A 22,605-nucleotide genomic window follows, 5' to 3' on the forward strand; every position below is an offset into this window, starting at 1 on the left:
TAGACATCCAAGAATCAGGTGTTGTCTAAAAACTACTTTCATGTTGATTCTCCTGCATCGTCTGACTCTGAGGGAAACAGAAAGAAAACAAGAGGCGAGCTGAAGCCTCGGCGACAGAAGCTGGACGTGATAATCCGAGCCGTCAGCGAGTCGCCGGCCTCCAACAGACAGCTCTGACACGTCTTCATCAACCTTCATCTCATGTCTACGGCTTCGTCGCTTTCAAGGCCGTGTTTGTGCACCAAAGACCAATTAGACCAGATCCCCGTCTCCGTCTCCTCACGCCATTCTGCTTTTAATTGACAGCAGTTCTTCTGTCTCTCATGTAATGCCTGAGAGGGATGGGACACTTTCAAGGAGAAAGAGAAAACTCCACAGCTATTCTTTTTAATTGTCAATGTCGCATTAAAATCAAAGGAACGGTCTTGGTAATGTATTCAATCCATTCCTCCGCTGAAGGCTGGAGCATCGGGGTCCTCTTCCTGCCTGCAAATTACTAATGGAAACACCCTGAGGACGGAGGGTGTGCACGCTGGATATTGTTTTGTAATTAATACAAGGTAGATTAATAAGTACCTTTTTAGCCAGCTCCCCCCGGAGGTCTGAACCACTCACTGCCGATTCCACAGGCGTTTAAGGCTGGAGATGTGCTTGGAGCAGGAGGTTGGAAGGTCTAATGATATTCCAGCTCACACCACACCAGAGCCTCGTGGTTACCAATGCTACGACCTCACATTTAATTTCACTAAAGGTGGAAGTCCCACTCCGAGCTGCATTTAGATGAATGAGCCTCTATCCTGGCTATTTTCTGTTGGCCCCCGCCAGCTGCAAAGTTATTGTTCTACAAGCCTGGCACACACAGGGGCTAGGTAAACAAACTGCTTTCTGAATTGGTGAGAATCAAACTTCCCGTGTCATATGCGATTCTCTCCGAGGGATCAGCGGCTGAGCTAATGAGAGCCAGAGGAGTGAGAGCACAGCGCTGTGACACTCTGTCTTGGCTCTTAATTTGTGAACTTCCCCTCTGCTGGCAACCCCACCGCCCGGCCTCCCAGATGAAGTGGCTCCGTCGGCACGTCCAGGTCTCCCCCGGGGCTCTCGGGGTAACAGTGGCAGAACAGCATTTACACCTCGGGGAGCAAGCGCTAACAGTTTAGCTTCTGCAGGCCGGAGGGGCCGGTACAGAGGAGCGATGCATTAGTCTCTGCTGCTTTAAAAAGACGTGGGAGAGTCCAGAGCTGCTCAGTAGTTTACGACTAGGGGTGGGAATCTTTGGGCACCTCAGGATTTGATTACGATTCGATTACAAAATGATTACTGATGCATGTTTAACCCTCGTGTCGTCCTGCAGGTCAAATTGACCCGTTTTAAAGTTTGAAAATTTTATCTGCATCAAAGATGATCAAATGTTTCCTTGTGCAAATGTGTCAAAAAAGCCAATATTTTCATGGAATATGCTAACTTATTTACACTTTCTCACAACATTTCTGGCTGCTGCCTGAGTGTACACTAGAGGAAGATGTGTTATGAAGAGAAAAACAGTAGAAGATCTTTTTAATTACTTGGAGGTTTTCTAAAAGGTGAACCTTTGATTTGAACACTATAAACATTTGTGGCCTCTTACTTTACACTGCAAAAACTCAAAATCTTACCAAGTCTATTTGTCTTATTTTTAGTCACAATGTCTCATCCCACTTGATTTAAGACAAATTCACTTAACAAGAGACATTTCAGCAGATGGAGGGACTTGTTTTAACCCTCGTGTCATCCTGTGGGTCAAACTGACCCATTTTAAAGTTTGAAAAATATATTTTCACAGTGAAACTTCTAATATCCACATTTTCGGGAAATCTTTGAACATTTTTTGGTGGAAAAAAGAAATGTTAAAAATGTTTCTTACGAACATTCACAAAAAAATCAAACAAAATCCAGCAAAATTTGCTGTACTGATATATATGGAATCACAGATATTTTTTGGATTTTTTTGGAAGATTTTTACTCATTTTTTGAAAATATTTACAAGAATTTTCTTGCCAATTTTGGGGGATTTTTAAAAAAATAAAACTTTTAAGGGAAACTTTTAAGGAATTATTGGAATTTTCTTGCTTTCTACCTGCTTCCTGGATTGTTCTCTGGTCGGTAGCACCACTAGCAGCCGGCCGTCTCCCGACTCCTCCGGCGGGTGGAATCCAGTTCCATGCCTTCTCATGTTTCTTGTGTTGCCAAAGCATTTTATTTTAGCGCGACACAGCTTACATATAGCGTGGCTCTTGTCCAGTTGGCTTCTGCCGTCAACGTTGTAGAAGCCAAAGGTTTTCCACACATCTGCTTTTAAATTAGAAGGAGCTGTTTGGATCTCACGGCGAGGTGGGTGGAGGTCAGCCAGGTTTGTTGCCTCTGTGCACGTGTCTTAGTTATTTATTATTGTAATTAACAGATTTAAATAATCTAAATTTGTGAAACGATTCAGATTTCTCTCGCCCCTATTTACGACTTTCGAGCAACTATTGCTAATTATTGGCAACAACTGGGTTTATACACAAGCAAGAGAAGAAAGATGCCCCAAGAAACCTGCAGCTTTTTCATTGGTTTCTACATTTTTGCATGTAAATAAAGCATAACAGCAAAGATTTAAAGTTAGACTTGACACTCGTACCTTTCATCCAGCAGCTTGTCTCCAAACATCCAATGAATGTGTGGCGCAGGGAAACCTGCGACGACGCATGGCAGCAGAACGCTGGAGCCCGTCACTTTGGCCACCGGTGATGGCTGCACCAGGAGCTCCAGCTTCCTGTCTTCTCCAGTTTCTGGGATGGGAGGAAAAAAAACACAAGGTTGGGGTTAAGGTAGCCTTAGTTTGCTAGTCTAATCTGCACTGCAAAAACTCTAAATCTTACCAAGTCTATTTGTCTTATTTTTAGTCAAAATGTCTCATCCCACTTGATTTAAGATAAATTCACTTAACAAGTGACATTTCAGCAGATGGAGGGACTTGTTTTAAGACAATGCATCTTAAATATCTTGTGAAGTCAAACAATCTTGAAATTTTCTTGTTTTGAGTTGTATTTTACAAGAAAACTCAAAATAAGTTTAATACATCTCAAATTAGGAGCTTACATGAAAGCAAAAATCGATTTTTGAGTGAAAAATTACTATTTTTTAGCATGTCTGACTTATTTTAAGACCCCTAAACTTGACAATCCTGGTAAAATAGAGCTTAAAATAAGTTTTCCCAGCTAATATTAAGATCTCAATATTCTAAATATTATATCTTATTTCAAGCAATCTTACCAAGCCGTTTTTCACTTGTTCTATTGGCAGATTTTTTCACTTATTTCAAGGTAAAAGTTTGTTGAAATAATTTTTTTTTCTTGTTTTGAGAGGGGCATTTTTTCTAGTGTGTATAACATAACGGTTGGACTGCACCACACTATGACTCTGCTACAGGAGGAAAACACGCTCTGGCTGGTTTGTATTTCTTTAAAGCAATCATAGGCAGAGCTAAGCGTAGAATGTGGCTTTGATTTAATAAAAAATAGTGATGGGGGAACATCTGCATTGCAATGAGACAAACAATGTGATTAGAAATGAATAATGCACCAAATAAACGAGCCGGGCTGCCTTACTACACGTTCTAAATCCTCTGCAAAACTTGACATTTTCAGGTTGGTAGGAGACTAACATGGAGGTCGCTGTTGTTGTTTTCTGTGGTAAAAAAAACGGTAACAGATAAACAGGGAAGGGAAGGACAAAGCAGACTGAAAAGACCAGCCAACAGATCTGGTAAAACACTAAATCTGAGGCTAGAGGTGGGGTGGTGTCCTTTGTTCTGGGTGTAAACATCTCTAAATCTCCAAATGGCCCTTAGTGCTGAAGAACTGAACTTTGCTTTTGGTTCTTGAAGACGTTCCGCTCTCATTAAAGAGGCTCCTTCAGTTCTAATGGACTAACATGGAGTCCCAGGTTCATCTTATCACCCTCAAGTCACCTGGCTATTGGCCAAATGCCAGCCCAAGACTGACATGCCTGGAGGAGTTCAGGTTATGAAGCTGACTGGTCAGCGAGGACTCGAGGTGTTGAAGGAGGTCCAACTGTCCAGGGACAGGTCTCAATACTGCAATACAAGTACCTGATGAGTGGTGTCTCCGGTCAAAGATGAGCTGTATAAGCTTTATAAAGCCATATAATCTGAGGTGACAACATGCATCCAAGATTCCTCATCAGTCAGTTTAAAGTGAAGAAACCTCTTGGATGAGGAATGAAACATCTTCAAGAACCAAAAGCAGAAGTCCAGTTTCCCTGTTGGTTTAGAAATCTGTGGATGGGACGGCGTCTTGCTCACATCTCGGATCTCATCTGCTCCTATTCTACCTCAAAGCCTATTAAATCCTCAACAACTGCTTTTAAAAGAAATCTCTAAAATTCTCTCTGGAAACACCCGGATTACTCTGATCCTGAGCTGATTTGTCGTGAAACAAATAACTCTAAAATGTTGCTTCAACGTCTGGCAGCATCCAAAGTAAATTTCTTTCAGTTTCCTCCCACGACTTTATAAGTTTTCCTTCTTTATGTGTCCGAGTTTTTCTCATCTTTAGAGGAGGCTGGCAGAGATGAAGCCCCCCACCGGGTCTTGTTATGGTCTGATTTATGGCCTCTAATATCTCCTCAGTGCTGGCAGGAGCCTGGTGCTTAACAACTAGTAAATAAAACCTGAGGAGGGGCGAGACGAGACCCCGCCACAGAGGAATCCAGCCTCCTTTAGAGATGCAGCTGAGTTACTGTAGCGTCGCCGATAACCCCAGCGGGAATCTGACCACTCCTTTTAGCATTCAGCCATTTCTCACCACAGCTAGGCAGGTCTCTTCATGCTAAAGGTAATGATCAACCCAGAGAGAACACCGTGTTCCTCCGTAATTAAACGATGCGCTGGACTGTATTAATTTCAATTTACGCCACGAGAGGACGTACATGTGAAAGCTCTAATCAAGGGTGTGGAAAGGTTTGATTAACAGGTAACAGCTGATGACAGGCAGAGTAAACGCTGTTGGGATGGAGATCATTTCACTCAGCATCATCTTTTGTGACTGAAATTACAGCTATCAGCGCTCCTAATGAACAATACTCCACCCTTATCTTCACTTCCTCTTTTACCTGGCAGTGTCTGGAGCTGGGCCTCGTCACTGGACTTGGAGGAGCCGACGTTTTCCACCAGGCAGCGGTAGGAGCCGGCGTCGGCCTCCGAGGCGTTGCTGATGACCAGAGCTCCACTGGGCAGCTGCACCAGTCTGGAGCTCAGTTCCAGCGGCTGGCGGTCTTTTTCCCAGCGGGTGAACGGCACCAGATCCGAGTTCACCTCACAGGCCATCACCTGACTGTCCCCGAGACGCACCGAGGCGGCCGACGGCTGGCTGACGAACCGGGGCATTCCTGGAGGACAAGAGACCAGACTAAGATGTAAAATACCAGGAGAACAGATAATTCAGAGGTGGAAAAACAGAAATGTCACAAAGAAAATCATCACATTTACACAATTTATCAGAGCTAGAAAACAGAAGGAAGTGTTGGATTTTTAACTCTCCTAGGAGCTAATCATGTGTGACGAACAGCACCGTCTGTAAAATCAAACAAATCTAAGCTTAGAATTGTGATGTTTAACCCTCGTGTCGTCCTGCGGGTCAAAATTGACCTGTTTTAAAGTTTGAAAATGTGGGGGAAAAAAAACTTCTGATGTTCACATTTTCATCATTTTTGGGAAATCTTTGAACATTTTTTGGTGGAAAAAAGAAAGGTTAAAAATGTTCTTAAAGAAAATATTAGAAGTTTTACTGACATACCGGTATATGGAATCACTTTTGATATTTTTAGGATTTTTTTGAAGATTTTAAATCCATCCATCCATCCATCATCTATACACCTCTTAATCCTCATTAGGGTCATGGGGGGGGTGGAGTCTATCCCAGCTGACTCAGGTGAAGGCAGGGGACACCCTAGACAGGTCACCAGTCTGTCACAGGGCTACATACAGAGACAAACAATCACTCTCACATTCACACCTACGGGCAATTTAGAATGATCAATTAACCTCAGCATATTTTTGGACTGTGGGAGGAAGCCGGAGTACCTGGAGAAAACCCACGCATGCACAGGGAGAACATGCAAACTCCATGCAGAAAGATCCCGGGAAAGCCGGGACGCGAACCAGGGATCTTCTAGCTGCAAGGCGAAAGTGCTAACCACTACGCCACTGTGCAGCCCAAGATTTTAAATCATTTTTTGAAAATATTTACAAGAATTTTCTTGCCAAATTTGGGAGATTTTTTTTTAAATAAAACTTTTAAGGAATTATTGGAATTCTCTTCCTGAAGGTTTTGCAAATTTTCAGAAATTTGGGGAATTTTTTTGCTGATTTTTTGGATTTTTTTTTCAGAGAAGGAAACAATATTTTTTGGTGCTTGTAAATGAGGACAACAGGAAGGTTAAACTCTGTTAAAACATCTCATTTGGTCCAATCTCCAGAACACGACAGCTCATTGGAAGGAACACGTTGGGATCCATATTCAGGATGTTTTCTCAGAGACCAAAGATCTGACCTCCTGAACACGCTCCTAAACAAACACACACCATCACTTATCGTGGATGGGGGATGTTAATTTGCCACGGTGAGCAGGAGACACAGCACTAATTAAAAAGGCTGCATCCACAGGCTGTTTGTGCCTCTTTCATCTCCACGCAAAAATAATTATTTCCTGCGTTTGAAGCCACTGATCTGAAACCAACAATCGCACACAATGACTTCAATTAATCAGAACTTACAATGTGTAAACTGCAAACGGTATTCCTGGGTTTATTAGTGATGCAGAGGGGAAGAGTTGTTTTAAAAGCGAACAGACCCACTCCATCCACAATAAAAAGAACATCCTGCTGTGTCATTACCACCCAGGGCCTCTGCAGTTTTGGGCTGACTCCGGTCGTCTCCTTGGTAATGTGAGGGTGAGAGAGAAAAACATAAAGATGTGTGACTGAGGATGAAAGGAGGAGGCTGTTTATGAATGCTAGTTTGTCCGGAGACCTGCTGAGTGCTGATTTAGTCCCCGGACCAGACCAGATACTGGAACCATCTCAGGTGACCAAACCTAAGTGCTACTAAAATGTACGTTGGGTTATCATGAGTACATCAGGATGTGAGAGTCTTTCCATACTGGCAGCTTTATCACTGATTAGTGAAATGGTCACATTCACCATAACTGCTGTATGGTACAATTCATTTAAACCTCACTGTCTGCAAAGATCACATCTAATATGAGTCAATAATCACATTCACCATAACTGCTGTATGGTACAATTCATTTAAACCTCACTGTCTGCAAAGATCACATCTAATATGAGTCAATAATCACATTCACCATAACTGCTGTATGGTACAATTCATTTAAACCTCACTGTCTGCAAAGATCACATCTAATATGAGTCAATAATCACATTCACCATAACCGCTGTATGGTACAATTCATTTAAACCTCACTGTCTGCAAAGATCACATCTAATATGAGTCAATAATCACATTCACCATAACTGCTGTATGGTACAATTCATTTAAACCTCACTGTCTGCAAAGATCACATCTAATATGAGTCAATAATCACATTCACCATAACCGCTGTATGGTACAATTCATTTAAACCTCACTGTCTGCAAAGATCACATCTAATATGAGTCAATAATCACATTCACCATAACTGCTGTATGGTACAATTCATTTAAACCTCACTGTCTGCAAAGATCACATCTAATATGAGTCAATAATCACATTCACCATAACCGCTGTATGGTACAATTCATTTAAACCTCACTGTCTGCAAAGATCACATCTAATATGAGTCAATAATCACATTCACCATAACTGCTGTATGGTACAATTCATTTAAACCTCACTGTCTGCAAAGATCACATCTAATATGAGTCAATAATCACATTCACCATAACCGCTGTATGGTACAATTCATTTAAACCTCACTGTCTGCAAAGATCACATCTAATATGAGTCAATAATCACATTCACCATAACTGCTGTATGGTACAATTCATTTAAACCTCACTGTCTGCAAAGATCACATCTAATATGAGTCAATAATCACATTCACCATAACCGCTGTATGGTACAATTCATTTAAACCTCACTGTCTGCAAAGATCACATCTAATATGAGTCAATAATCACATTCACCATAACTGCTGTATGGTACAATTCATTTAAACCTCACTGTCTGCAAAGATCACATCTAATATGAGTCAATAATCACATTCACCATAACTGCTGTATGGTACAATTCATTTAAACCTCACTGTCTGCAAAGATCACATCTAATATGAGTCAATAATCACATTCACCATAACTGCTGTATGGTACAATTCATTTAAACCTCACTGCCTGCAAAGATCACATCTAATATGAGTCAATAATCACATTCACCATAACCGCTGTATGGTACAATTCATTTAAACCTCACTGTCTGCAAAGATCACATCTAATATGAGTCAATAATCACATTCACCATAACTGCTGTATGGTACAATTCATTTAAACCTCACTGTCTGCAAAGATCACATCTAATATGAGTCAATAATCAAATAAAACTGCTTGAGAAAAGGCTAATATATTCTAATAAACATCAGACCCAAATGAATGCATTTCTTGTTCGTCTGTACTTTCTTTTCATGCTTATTTGTTTTGGTCATTTTGTGTCTCACTTGTGTCATTTTGTGTCTTGTTTTTGTCACAGACAGTCTTGTTGCCATAGCAGTGAAATATTTCTCAGTCTCCACTTTGTTATCATATTGTTCTGTGCTGTAAAGTTATTAACACAGATGATGATGTGTGGCGTTTCTTATTTTTTCATAATGAGGAATAATCCTGTTGAATTGGACTTTTGTCTCAGATCCTTTCATTGTGTCCATTAAACCAGTGATAACATTCATTAAGCTGTGAGTCTGCAACAGCATCATATCAAAATGTAAACTAGAGACATATAGCTGGTTAAAAAGACCTGAAAGAATCGGTCACCTTGAGTGGTACCGATACTGGAGATGGTGGGTCCAGGCTCATGGACTATTGGCTGTCTGGCCCTCTCACCCTCAGACGTCTCTTCTTGGCTCCGGGGTACATCACACTGTAGATAAGAACCCCGTGCACGCCTTCCCCGAGCACATCTCAGCACAATAGTTCAGTTAATGCGAGTTTAACCGATGCCGGAGCTGATATTTTTGTATCGGAGCTGCCAATCATGGAAGCAGAAAGAATGAGCAGAATTATTCAGATCGGAGTCACTGAAGCTCAGACACTTTTCATGATTATCCAGGGAGAGGAATCAGCTCACAGGACGATTAAATTCACCCATAACTGCAGATTTTACAGCCAAAAACAGTGAAAGACCGACTGGAGACGCAAAATCCTTCATCCAGTGGAGCAGCAGCGTTTCAGAAGGTGACGTTTAAGAATAGGAACGTTATTTAAATATTAGAATTATTTTTCAGGCAAAAATGAATGAAAAATTATAACATTATAATGTGTTGTAAAAGCAAAGAAAAAGCACATTTCTTCTTATTATTTTTGTATTAATTTAGTTATTTGTCTTTATATTTCCACTTTTATTCGCCTTTTCTTCTATGGATTCATTTTTTGATTAATATTGCTCAATATTTCTCTTGTTTTATTTTATTTATAAGCATATTTCTTCTTATTTTTTAACTATTATTTATTTATTTGTCTTTATATTTCTACTTTTATTTGCCTTTTCTTCTATGGATTCATTTTTTGATTAATATTGCTTTAAAAAGCCACATTATTTATTTTTTATTTTATTTATTCTTCTTTATATTTCCACTTTCATTTTATTGTTCTTTAACAGATTTATTTTTGTAATTTGGCACTCTCACTACTCCATAATTTTTACAGGTTTTGGTAAAATTACAGATCTTAATTTGTAAAATCACAAAAAAATGTATTAATTTACATTGTAATTGGACAAAAAAAATGTAAAAAACAGCTCACATCAAAAATCTGTATTTTTACAGATAATAATTCATTCTTTTACAATATATGGCTGTAAAATTACAGTTTTGGTGTACACAAACCAGCTAAAATAATGTTATTTCACAGATATCTGTCATTTTAAAAGAAAATTATGTATATTAAGGATGGAAAAAAATGGCAATTAGGCTATTATTATATTTGCTATTTTACAGATTTCCCCTGTTTGGATTAATGACAGACAGAATACCAGTAAAAACAAAACAAATAAAAAGACACTTATTCATGATTAAGATGAGAAATCAGTTTGCAGGAAGATTTAATTCATCACTAACTGCAGATTTTCTAACCAAAAACAGTAAAAGACCGACTGGAGACACTAAATCGTTCATCCAGTGGAGCAGTGGCGTTTTCAAAAGATGAACGACCTGGAGTTAAAGCATCGGAGCTCTAAAACCGCTGCTAGACACTGCAAAACTTTAAAACTTCACATTTTGGCCTGAAGACATCACAGGAGTCACCTGCAGACGTTTTTGCTTCCACAGAGCCTCAACATTTTTGTTTGTGAGCTTCTTCTTCTTCCTGACTCTACTCAGTCGTTCCCAGACCCACTAATCCTTTGTTCCTCCAGCCTCATCACATCTGTCCAGGCCGGGTCCATCAGTGTAACTGGACAGGCTGCCGTGTCCTCCTCTAACGGCCGTCTGTAATGAGCAGGATGCTGATGATGCCATGAATATGTGTGTGCTAAAGTAAGCAGCGTGGGTGGAGGCAGGGTAGCTGGGGATGGGAAGTGATGAGTGTCGGGCCAATGCTATTGATTCCAATTAATCACAATTCTCCATTTAAATCGACTGGATGGGAGCTTCGTTTTCCAACGCCTTGCTCAGCAGCAGAGTGTGATGAGGCCGAAGGACTCCAGGACAGCAATAACGTCTGGGACTAGACGGAGTTTATTCTGACACAAATCAGCTTCTTTGTCCATTTCAGACAACATGAATGATGTTAGTGCAGTTCCAGGTAACATTTCCACACCAAATGAAGCTCCTCTGTGGAGACTCAGATTCATCCGCTCAGAACTCCTAATCACATGGATGCTAATGAATGAACGCGTCCATCACTAGGTGGAGATTAGCAGGAAGGAGCTACAAACGACACAGACACACAGCTGGGTTCCTGCTATTCTTAATTAAAAGCAGGTATAGAATAACAATGAGCAGCTTAATGGAATATGCAGGAGGCTTTAAGGATCTCCCTCCAGGTTCAGCTGAATTACAAACCAAAAGCAGGACGGTGGCGGTTCACCTCGGATCAGAAACACGACAAGGTTCCATGTTCCAGTTTTCAGTCAGTTTAAGTCATTAAATAAGAAAACTGAACAAGGTTTAGATTTCAGAAACACGCAGAGGGTTAAATAAGCAAAGAAAATAAATAAAGGTGCCTAAAAGACGAGCTCTACCTGGAGAACATCGTCCGCTTTATCTGAAGCTTTAAACCAGGGGGGTCCAACATGTCTCATTTTTGTCATTTGTCAATTTTTTTGTCACTTTGTAACTTTTTTGTCTAATTTTTTGTTGCTTTGTGTCTTTTTTTGTCTTGCTTGTGTCGTTCGTCCATTTTGTTGTCGCTTTGTGTCTCGACATTCCAGGTTGTTCATGATGTTTTGCAAAAAGATAATTCATTACATGTGAACACTTCCAGAACGTACTTTTTTGCTCTAGAACAAAGGAAAGATTTGGATTATTATGCTCTGATTTTGCTGGTGTGGCCCAATTAAAATCAAACTGGGCTGAATGTGGAATCTGGACTAAAATGACTCTCCTGGTGTCGGCCAATAAATGGAACTGTTCAGTTTTCATCTGATCCAAGCAGCCGTCTGTTAAAATAAGTGGATAAGAGCTAAAAATAACAATAAGCCTTCGGCAGACGGAAACATGCGACGAACAATCAGCTAATCAGAGGAAACGCTGCGACTTGATGGTGAGTTAGTGCTTCTGTCCACCTCCCTAAAGCTGAGAGGACTGAAGATTGATGAGCGGTGTTCCACAGGAGTCACACAGAAGTCCTCCTTTTATCTACCAGGCTCAATAAATGACTCTCAGCTGCAGGAGATGAGAGAAGAAAGCCCGTCCTGACCTTGTAACCGGTCAGAAAATGGCACAAATGTGACAAAACAGTGACGGCAGGAGGGAGAGGAGTAGCAGAGCACTGATGGTCATCCAGCTCTGCTAACTCCACAGGGCGAGAGATGATCTGAACTGTGAACCACTCCAGGTTCAGGCCAGATGTTGAGAAGAAGAACGCCTTTCTAAACATTTACGACAACCAGCGGATCGGCCCGAGGAGCAGCTGCAGTCCGGAGGAGAACCGAGGAGGCAGCTGGGTCTGGTTACGACTCTGTATCTTCACAGAAGCCACTCCTGGCTTCGTGTTTTCAAGGTGACAGGCGATAAAAGCTGCGCTCTGATAGGACGGTCTGAAAGGTTGGCTCTAAACAAGCGTCAGGAAGCAGCTGATGTTTGATCGCTGTGTTTCTGTTCTGCTTGCTGGAGACAGAGGAAAAAACAAAAAACAACGGACGAGGCTCCGATGAAATCATCAGCTGAGAGGAGGTCAGGATGGTGGCGTTCTGACAGCTCCTGATTTTAATATTTGTTTACCCTCATGTCGTCCTGTAGGTCAAATTGACCCATTTTAAAGTTTGAAAATGTGGAAAAAATATATATTTTCACAGCGAAACTTCTGATGTCCACATTTGCAACATTTTTGGGAAATCTTTGAACATTTTTTTGGCTGAAAAAATGTAAAATTTTAAAACATTGGAAATGTTAAAAATGTTTCTTAAGACCATTCACATAAAAATCAACCAAAATCCAGTGAATTTTGCTGGATTTTGGTTGATTTTTATGTGAATGTTCTTAAAGAAAATATTACAAGTTTTACTGATATATATGGAATCACTTTAGATATTTTTAGGATTTTTTTTGAAGACTTTTACTCATTTTTTTGAAAATATTTACAAAAATTTTCTTGCTAAATTTGGGGAATTTTAAAAAAAAATTAAACTTTTAAGGGAAACTTTTAAGGAATTATTGGAATTTTCTTCCTGAAGGTTTTGCATATTTTCAGAAATTTGGGGAATTTTTTTTGCTGAATTTTTTGATTTTTTTCAGACAATGAAATAATATTTTTTGGTGCCCGTAAAGGAGGACAACAGGAGGCTTAAGAGGATAAAACCAGCTCATATTTGACTGTTTTACTTGCGACTGACTGATTCTACGTATTTTAAAAATGCTGATTGATTTTTGAAACCAGGGTGTGACTGAGTTCTTCATAGTTCTGCAGGATTCCTCAGTCAGCATGGAAGCATTTACTTTAAATTACCACCAATAATTGCCTTTTTCGGTTCATTTTATGCCTTCATTAGTTCTAGTTTAGCTGCATTGTCATCTCTGACCACCACTTTTGTGTGGCAAATCCAACAAATCGCCTCCTTCCAGTAACTTTTCCCTTGCTAATGTCAGCAGCTGCTCATTAAAATCCCGTCCGACATCTGGAGATATGAAACCAACGCAGGAGAAACCACATTAAATAGTGACTGAAGCTTCTTCTCTATCCAGAGCAATGATGGAATATGAAGGCAGTCGGCTCAAACGGCTGTTATCAGGTGAATACGGAATGATCACATCTCTCCCGGTTCGTAAGACGAGTTGTCCGAACATGATAGAAATCCAGACGGTCTGCAGTCATCCAGAGCAGCAACACCGGAAGATGGAGTGAAAATCCAGTTTCAGACAGAATATGGGAACAGAAACTCCCCTGATCTGCATGTGGAGGTCTGAGTTCTTGTGTGACGGCCCACAGCGTCCACAGGAAGAGCCCCTTTTCATTCTAGCTAATCGAGTTGCAGCAGAAACAACCCTGATTGCGTTAGGGCCTTTAATCATGTTAAGGTGTCTTACTTTATCAGTGGAATTTAGCTCCTTCTGGCCCGTTTCCAGGTTAACCTTCCTCAGAGGTCGTTGCCATGGAGACGTTGGGCGAGCGCAGATAAATGTGTCGGCACCACGAACCATACATCCCAGCTAGCTGTCCTGTCTAACCTCCCTCCCTTCCTTATCAGGGGGGAGGAGAGGGGAGTCGGAGGTGAAGGCAGAGCAGAGGAGTCACTCCAAAAATATTATGATGTTATTATTTCATTGGAAAGGAGTTGTCCATCACATCCAGCAGCACAGCCGGAAACGTCGTTATTTTTGTACCTGTTATTAGCTGTCATTTAACCAAACATGGAAAATTCAGAAAATAAATAATAAAAAATAAATACTGTAAATTTAAAAAAAACTAATACGAATGATGGCAAATATCTTCAAAGCATTTTACTATTATTGTTGTCGTTGTTGTTATTATGATATGACAAAAACAACAGCACAAATAATAAAAATAATAATAAGAGCTCGTCTCCTTCAGGCTCTTCAGCGACTCCACCCTCCTCCTGCTGCTTTCTCTCAACACGACATCCAGATAAACGAACCAAACGCACTCCAGTCCTGCTGCTGATGGTCTCATAGATAACCTCCACATTCACCTCCATCCATCGCTCCTTCACACGTTTCTCCTCCTCCACACCTCCACACCGGGAGCTCTATTGTCTGCTGGAGCGTTAGGGTTAGGGTTCTTATCTGGAGGGTTAGGGTTCTTATCTGGAGGGTTAGGGCTGCTGGTTCTGGATCTTATCTGGAGGGTTAGGGCTGCTGGTTCTGGATCTTATCTGGAGGGTTAGGGCTGCTGGTCCTGGATCTTATCTGGGATGTAGCCAGCACATCAGTAGATGCTATCTGTTGCTCTGTTGCTGTTTCAGCTCCAGCCCTGAGAGTGCAGCTAGCAGGGAGACTAAAATGGAGCATCTTCCTCAGCAGGAGTGATGGATGGAGGTAAACGAGTCAGCTAGGGCTTGACTGAGGCACGTCTTTATAAAAACCCCGACAGATGAAAGATCACAGCGTTCTCCACTAATACAGAGCCAGCTTCTTCCTGCTCATGCTTCAGTATTTATCTCCAACCTATGTGGGTGTCCCTGATGAAGGCAGAACAAAACACATCTCCTGAAAGCTGAGATTAGCAGCGAGCCACCATCTGAATCTGTAATTTAGGAAATATTAGCGTGGTGTGGTGATACTGTTGATAATGAAACGTGCTGCAGACACAAAGAGGAAGCTCAGCCAGCGAAGCGTTCCACAAAGCCACGGCTTAACTCTCAACTTAAAGGGAATTATTATCCTTCAACATCTACAGAGTCAGAAATGATCTATCAGGATCCACCGTTCATTCACCAATTATCACCTGCAGCTCCGACTGGGAGGATGCCTCAGTCTGCAGGCGGAAGACTGGAAAAATTAAAACTAAAAACAACGGCAGCAAAAAAAAGATGAAAAATTGGAAAAACTGGAAAAATAAGAGCAAATATCTGTAAAATAATAACTTTTTATCCAATTTAAATACAGGAAAACATTCTTCTTCTTCTTAATAGTAATAATAATAATAATAATAATAATAATAATAATAATAATAATAATAATAATAATAATAATAATAATAATAATAATAATAATAATAATAAATTATTTGCTATTTTACAGATTTTCCATGTTAGGTTAAATTACAGATAATAACTGTAAATTTATATATATACACACACACACACACACACACACATAAAATGCAGAAAGTGTTTTGATGTTAACATGAGATTTATTTCGTGGACATGAGGGGAGAACAAGGTGTTAAACATCGGTGAGTCTCTGTCAGATGCAGAATTTAATTTATTTAACACACTTCATGATGTTTGTCTGTTAGAGCAGCTTCTTTTATCTGTTCCTCTGCATCGTGTTCAGTAAAGAGCACCAGAGATCAGCGACTCTTTCACTTCTTCTGGTGTTTGAATAATTTCAAAGATGCTCTGTGACAAATGTAAAATGAATCCTGGAGGTGGTTGGGGGATGGAGGGCTGCTAACTGAGGCTAATTTACCACAACATCCCTCCTCATGATGAGGTAAACCATGACTAATGCTCCTGGTCATCCTGAGTGAACCACATCTGTGTCTTCACAAACATCTGCTACTCACAAGCTGCCACACAAACACACACATGCACTGTGATAAATAAAAAAATAACTGTTTTAACTGTCATTTTATTGTACAGATTATCCATTACAAATAATAACTAGTAAAATCACAGAAGATTTGCTTTAATTTATATTTCTAGCCAAAGCGGTAATTAGTTTTTTAGAATGTGTTATTATAAAATGCTACTGCTTCACTAAATTTAAATCTGTTAAAATAATTACTTTATGTGCTTTCTGTTGTCTGGAATCAATATTATGTATATTAAGGACTGTGAAATGGTGAAGAATTTATAATTTTGGGCTATTTTACATACTTTTCTTAATATGTTAACCATTAGCAATATAGCTAACTATAAATAATGACTGCAACAAAAATCTTAATTTTTACAAATAGAAATTTGTTTTATTGCATTAAATCAGCTAAAAGTGTTGTTATCAACCAAAATCCAGCGGAATTTGCTGGATTTCGGTTGATTTTTTTCTGTATGTTCTTAAAAATGAAACCTTTTTTTTTACATTTCTTTTTTTCCCACCAAAAAAATGTTCAAAAATGTCCTAAAAATGTTGAAAATGTGGAAATTTTCAGTGTGAAAACATATTTTTTTCCACATTTTCAAACTTTTAAAGGGGTCAATTTGACCCGCAGGACAACACAAGGGTTAAAGAGCAGAACTGACAGATGAATAAACTGCACAATAAATCCAGATCCAGCTACAGGTTACTAGTTCTGTGATTTTAAAACCAGTTCCTGCCATCAGTAAAAACAACCGGCTGTTGATTTAACTCTCTCTTCCACATTCATGTAAACCTCCTGAGATGCTCCAGTGAGCCTCAGCAACAGACCAGACTCATATTTCAGCAGAAGATCTGAACATGAGGAGAAAGCCGGTCCCTCCATGTAGACACAAAACACACTTTCAGAGTTCATTAGCCTCGTCTGCTAGGATGCAGATGTACAATACAGACGCAACAAACACACACTTCAAACACGGTGGAGACACACAGCGCATACTGAACAGGCTGCAGGAGGCAACACATGCACATCTGAATGAGGATCACACAGAGGGAAGCATCTCCAGCCTCAGCGAACGTCTCTTCAGTCGCTACTTAAAGGTAAACCGGGAGATGAAACGATATCAGTGGAACGCATGCGATGCAAAACGGCTCCCTGCCTGCCTCGGAACGGTCTGTGATGTCTGGTTTTCACAAGTTGCAAAAACAGAACGAATTTTTAGATTTTGAACTTTCCAACGGCCCTTGAACTAATCATCTTCAACACACCGATTCCACTGGGAAAACAAATCAGTCTGGTTTTGAACGGTTCAGAAGGATTTTCTGAGCAAATTCTGGACAAATTTGAGTCATTTCTGATCATTTTGCACATATATTGTGATTTTTGACAATTTTTGACAACATTTAGAGAACATATTTCTTTACTGAGTTTAAATTAGAGTCATTTTAAACGTGTTTTTATTGTTTTTATATTGCCATTTTTGGAACCCTTCTAAGCCATCCTAGATGTTTAACTCATTTTTGACAGATTGTGAACAGGAAAAGAGGATTTTTTGAGCAAGTTCTGGACAAATTTCTGATAATTTTGGACAAATGTGGAGATTGGTTAAAGATTTCTGTATCATTGTGAGATAGCGACACGATGTCACTGGAGGAGGACCGAGCGGCCTGGGAGGAGGACCGAGCTGCCAGGGAAGAGGACTGTTCTCTGAGTGCTTTTCCTGTTTTTATTGTGTTACTTAGTCATGTATTTTTTTAATTGTGATATATTTATATAGTGATACATTTTAATGGCGATAGTTTTGTTTGTCGTGATACATTTATTATCCAGATTCATTTTTATGATGCTAAATTTTCAGTGATACATTTATTGTGAAATATTGTTATCAGGATAATTTATCGCGATACATTTTCATCGTAAAACATTTTTACTGCTATAATTTACTGTGAAACATTTTCATCATAATACTTATTTTCTCATATACATTTTTAATGTGAAACCATTTTATGGTAAAACATTTTTAGAGTGATACATTAACTATCATGATACATTTTCATCATATTTATATATATATGATATATTTTTCTTGTGATAAATTTTTCTCATCATACATTTTTTATGTGATATTTTTTGATGGTAAAACTTTTTTATTGCGATATTTTTTCATTGTTAGTGTAATAAATTGTTATCGCAATACATTTTATCATGGTAAATTTTTTGACATTGTCATTTTATCATTATATTGTTTATCACAACACATTTTAATCAAGCTAATTTTTCATCGTGATACATTTATCATCAAATATCATTATTGTGAAACATTTTTATCATGAAAATTTTTTTTGTGATAATTTATCGCAATACATTTTCATCCTGAAACATTTTTAACATCATTTTCTTTCTGGTAGTACATGTTTAGAGTGGTATATTAATTATCATGATACATTTTTATTGTGATAAATTTTTCAGCCAATCCACAAAACATTTTCTGCCTTCTGCCTTTGGTTAACATATTTTTAAATGCTAATTATTAACATCAGTGGATGCATTAATACTAATCATCTACATCTCTAGTCCATTTAATATCACTGTCGATTAAATGTGGAGATATTCAGCTCTGTTAGCTGTGGTTTCTCTTCAAACAGAGCAGAGGCGCTGGAATAATCGTATCAGGAATAGTGATCAGGACAGAGCAACAGAGAAGCAATCTAATCAATCAGTCAGCCTTAATGGAAAAGGATGAACGGATCTCAGAACACCTGGACGGCCTGACAGCAAGACATCAGCGATTACCTCAGTCCATCTGCACAACGGAGCAGATGCTGCAAAAGTCCACCTCTGATGAGCCTTGATTCTATGTGTGTGTGTGTGTGTGTGTGTGTGTGTGTGTGTGTGTGTGTGTGTGTGTGTGTGTGTGTGTGTGTGTGTGTGTGTGTGTGGACATGGAGGTGAACCATCCAAAGCCCTAAATAAGATTACGTGTGTCTACCTGTGCTCCTGTTTCACTGATACAAATTGCTCGGCATATTCAAGCCCAATCCTGCGCCTCCAGACAGATTTAACACATCCCAGCATCAAAGACAAACGCTTTGATGCAACAGCAGCTATATCCAAGCCTCGCTTTGTGTTCTCAGGCTGTGCACGTTCAACAAAATATATAAAATAAATAAAAAAATAAGTGATATCTGGATGTTAAAATGCAGCGCTGAGGTGCAAAGGAAGCTGAAAGGTGAGATACAGGCAGGAATAGAGGACATGCTGCTGGTGTGTGTGTGTGTGTGTGTGTGTGTGTGTGTGTGTGTGTGTGTGTGTGTGTGTGTGTGTGTGTGTGTGTGCGTGCGTGTGTGAATAAACAATAGAGGAGATGCTGATCACTGACCTTGGAGCACAAGTTATTCTACAGCCTGGAACAATGCACACACACACACACACCCCCCCCTGGAACACAACAGGAAGCAGTCTGCTGCAGGAGAGACCATCCCATAATAACACACATCAACAGGAGCAGCAGGGAGCCTCTGCTTCGACACGGCGAGCCTTTATCTTTTTTAATCATCAATCAAGCCTCATCAAAATCAACTCGGTGAGTCGAAAGCCTTCTCACACACGCGCACACACACACACACACACACACACACACACACACACACACACACACACACACACACACACACACACACACACACACACAGCAGAACCTGACACCTCCATCCACCAATCAGAGAGCCGTGAAGGTGCTGTGATGGTGTGGAGAAGAGCAGTCTGAGCGTCGTCCCCGGGGCCCTTCCACTCAGAGTTCAGCTCGGATCCTCGTGCACGCCGCCGTGCACACCGAGCCGCTCAGCCTATCGCCTCCCTGCCCTCCTTGTTTATCACACTCTCCTCTTTCACATTTTCTTTCTGCTCCTCACACACTCCCGCCTGCATCATACATGTCACGCCTCCACGCATTAACGCAGCGCCTGAGCCACACGTCTGAACACGTCCCAACAGCTCCAAGAACATCTATTCCAGATCCACTCCCCCCAAACAGTCTCTATTCCAGATCCACTCCCCAAACAGTCTCTATTCCAGATCCACTCCCTAAACAGTCTCTATTCCAGATCCACTCCCCCAAACAGTCTCTATTCCAGATCCACTCCCCCAAACAGTCTCTATTCCAGATCCACTCCCCCAAACAGTCTCTATTCCAGATCCACTCCCCAAACAGTCTCTATTCCAGATCCACTCCCCAAACAGTCTCTATTCCAGATCCACTCCCCCAAACAGTCTCTATTCCAGATCCACTCCCCCCAAACAGTCTCTATTCCAGATCCACTCCCCAAACAGTCTCTATTCCAGATCCACTCCCCAAACAGTCTCTATTCCAGATCCACTCCCCCAAACAGTCTCTATTCCAGATCCACTCCCCCAAACAGTCTCTATTCCAGATCCACTCCCCAAACAGTCTCTATTCCAGATCCACTCCCCAAACAGTCTCTATTCCAGATCCACTCCCCCAAACAGTCTCTATTCCAGATCCACTCCCCCAAACAGTCTCTATTCCAGATCCACTCCCCCAAACAGTCTCTATTCCAGATCCACTCCCCAAACAGTCTCTATTCCAGATCCACTCCCCAAACAGTCTCTATTCCAGATCCACTCCCCAAACAGTCTCTATTCCAGATCCACTCCCCAAACAGTCTCTATTCCAGATCCACTCTCCAAACAGTCTCTATTCCAGATCCACTCCCCCAAACAGTCTCTATTCCAGATCCACTCCCCAAACAGTCTCTATTCCAGATCCACTCCCCCAAACAGTCTCTATTCCAGATCCACTCCCCCAAACAGTCTCTATTCCAGATCCACTCCCCCAAACAGTCTCTATTCCAGATCCACTCCCCAAACAGTCTCTATTCCAGACTTTATCATATCATTTTAAACCATGGTAAAATCTGCACAATTCCTTGCACTGCTGGCATTTTCTGCACTTTCACATTTATTCCACAAGCCACTTTTTGCTGATGTCATGTATTTATAGGTAGTAATACTCTATTCATTCATTTCTCATCCTTCATTCTTGTATATATTGTATAGATTATTGTTATTTTAATTATTATCTTTACTGTATATTGCTGCTTTTACTGTATATTGCTGCTGTAACATGGAAAATTTCCCCTGACATGGGGAGTAATAAAGGATTATCTTATGTTATCTTAAAAGTGACAAAATAAATGCAAATGAAGTTTCAATTAGGAAATGTCAAGAAAAATGTGGATCTTCAGGAGATAAAGAAGCCACTGAAGAACAAATATAAGTGAATGTAGCACAATTAAGGGAAGAAAACTAGTGGTTCTGTTTAGGAGAAAGTGAAATCCAGTCAGCTGGAAAAGAGAGCGTTGGAGATGAAGTGAGTGGAAGCAGAGAGAAAAGCTTTTGGAGGTGTCACCTCTCACACCTGCCCCCTTTCAGCTGATCCTCACCTCCACCTGCCATCATAATATCCATCAAACCTGCCCAGACGGTGCAAAAAGCCGATCCATAAATAACGGCGGTCTCTGAAGCATAAGAATCCAAGATGCTCGGCGAGCTGAGCGCTTCACACGTTGCTTCCTCCGGTACGTTCCATCTGCTCCCAGGGCCAGGAGTTCCTCTGGTTAGAAGATGAAACACCAGATTTCTGCATCCTCAGCACCCGCCAAGTGGAACGAAATATGCATCTGAAACATATTTTATTTATGTCTGGAGCAATAAAAATCCAATCCCTTTCCTGTCACCTTGGAATCACACATCGTCCTTACAAAGCAGACCGTCTTTCAGAAGACATCTCAGAAATGTGACGCGCTTCTCATCAAGTGACGTCGACTCAGAATTATACCAAAACAGGAGCAAAAGCAGCCCATTGATGTGGGGATGATTTCTGCTGAAACTACCTCTGTGTAGAAGTAAATGTGTCGGTAAACCCAGCAGATCAACAGGCTGAAGCTGGATTTATGTTTGATGCGTCCGTGCAGCTCCATGAGGATGAATGACATCATCATAACAGCCACGCCCCCTCACACCACCTTCTCAAGCAGAAAATTTCCACGTCGTGCATCTCCAAATTTTCCTCACAACACGGATGGACACGTGGAAAACTGGCAGAAGAACAGGAGCTCCTAGCAGCAGAAGTTCAGAAATCCAGGCATTTATACGGTTCATCACCCAGAGATCACCGTGGTAACCAGGTTATGAATGAGTCACAGCTGAACTTTTAACTGTTTTAACTGAAATTCAGCTATTGGGTAAAATGCCATGTTGTAAGTGGTGTAAACCACAGATAACTTCTTCTACAATAGAATAAAATAGAATAGATCTTTATTGTCACTGTTACAGAAAACAATGAAAATCAATTCAGTACTCTCTGAATAGCAGCATTAAAAATAAGATATATAACACACCCTAAAAATATATACAACATCTGAG

At 40.4% G+C, this 22,605-nt stretch overlaps 1 protein-coding gene across 10 annotated transcripts in view; it reads right to left on the reverse strand.

The window, feature by feature from the left end:
- neo1a (neogenin 1a) overlaps window positions 1-22,605 on the reverse strand; it is a 242,255-nt gene that overhangs the window by 112,841 nt on the left and 106,809 nt on the right. For all 10 annotated transcript variants that reach the window (XM_055011913.1, XM_055011908.1, XM_055011906.1 and 7 more), the window contains exons 3-4: window positions 5,152-5,427; window positions 2,657-2,807 (exon numbers count right to left, since the gene is read on the reverse strand). In XM_055011913.1, coding sequence (XP_054867888.1) covers window positions 2,657-2,807; window positions 5,152-5,427 — 427 coding nt within the window. The remainder of the gene's footprint in view (window positions 1-2,656; window positions 2,808-5,151; window positions 5,428-22,605) is intronic.

This window comes from Amphiprion ocellaris, chromosome 1 (genome assembly GCF_022539595.1).
Source record: "Amphiprion ocellaris isolate individual 3 ecotype Okinawa chromosome 1, ASM2253959v1, whole genome shotgun sequence".
NCBI classification, from domain to species: domain Eukaryota; kingdom Metazoa; phylum Chordata; class Actinopteri; family Pomacentridae; genus Amphiprion; species Amphiprion ocellaris.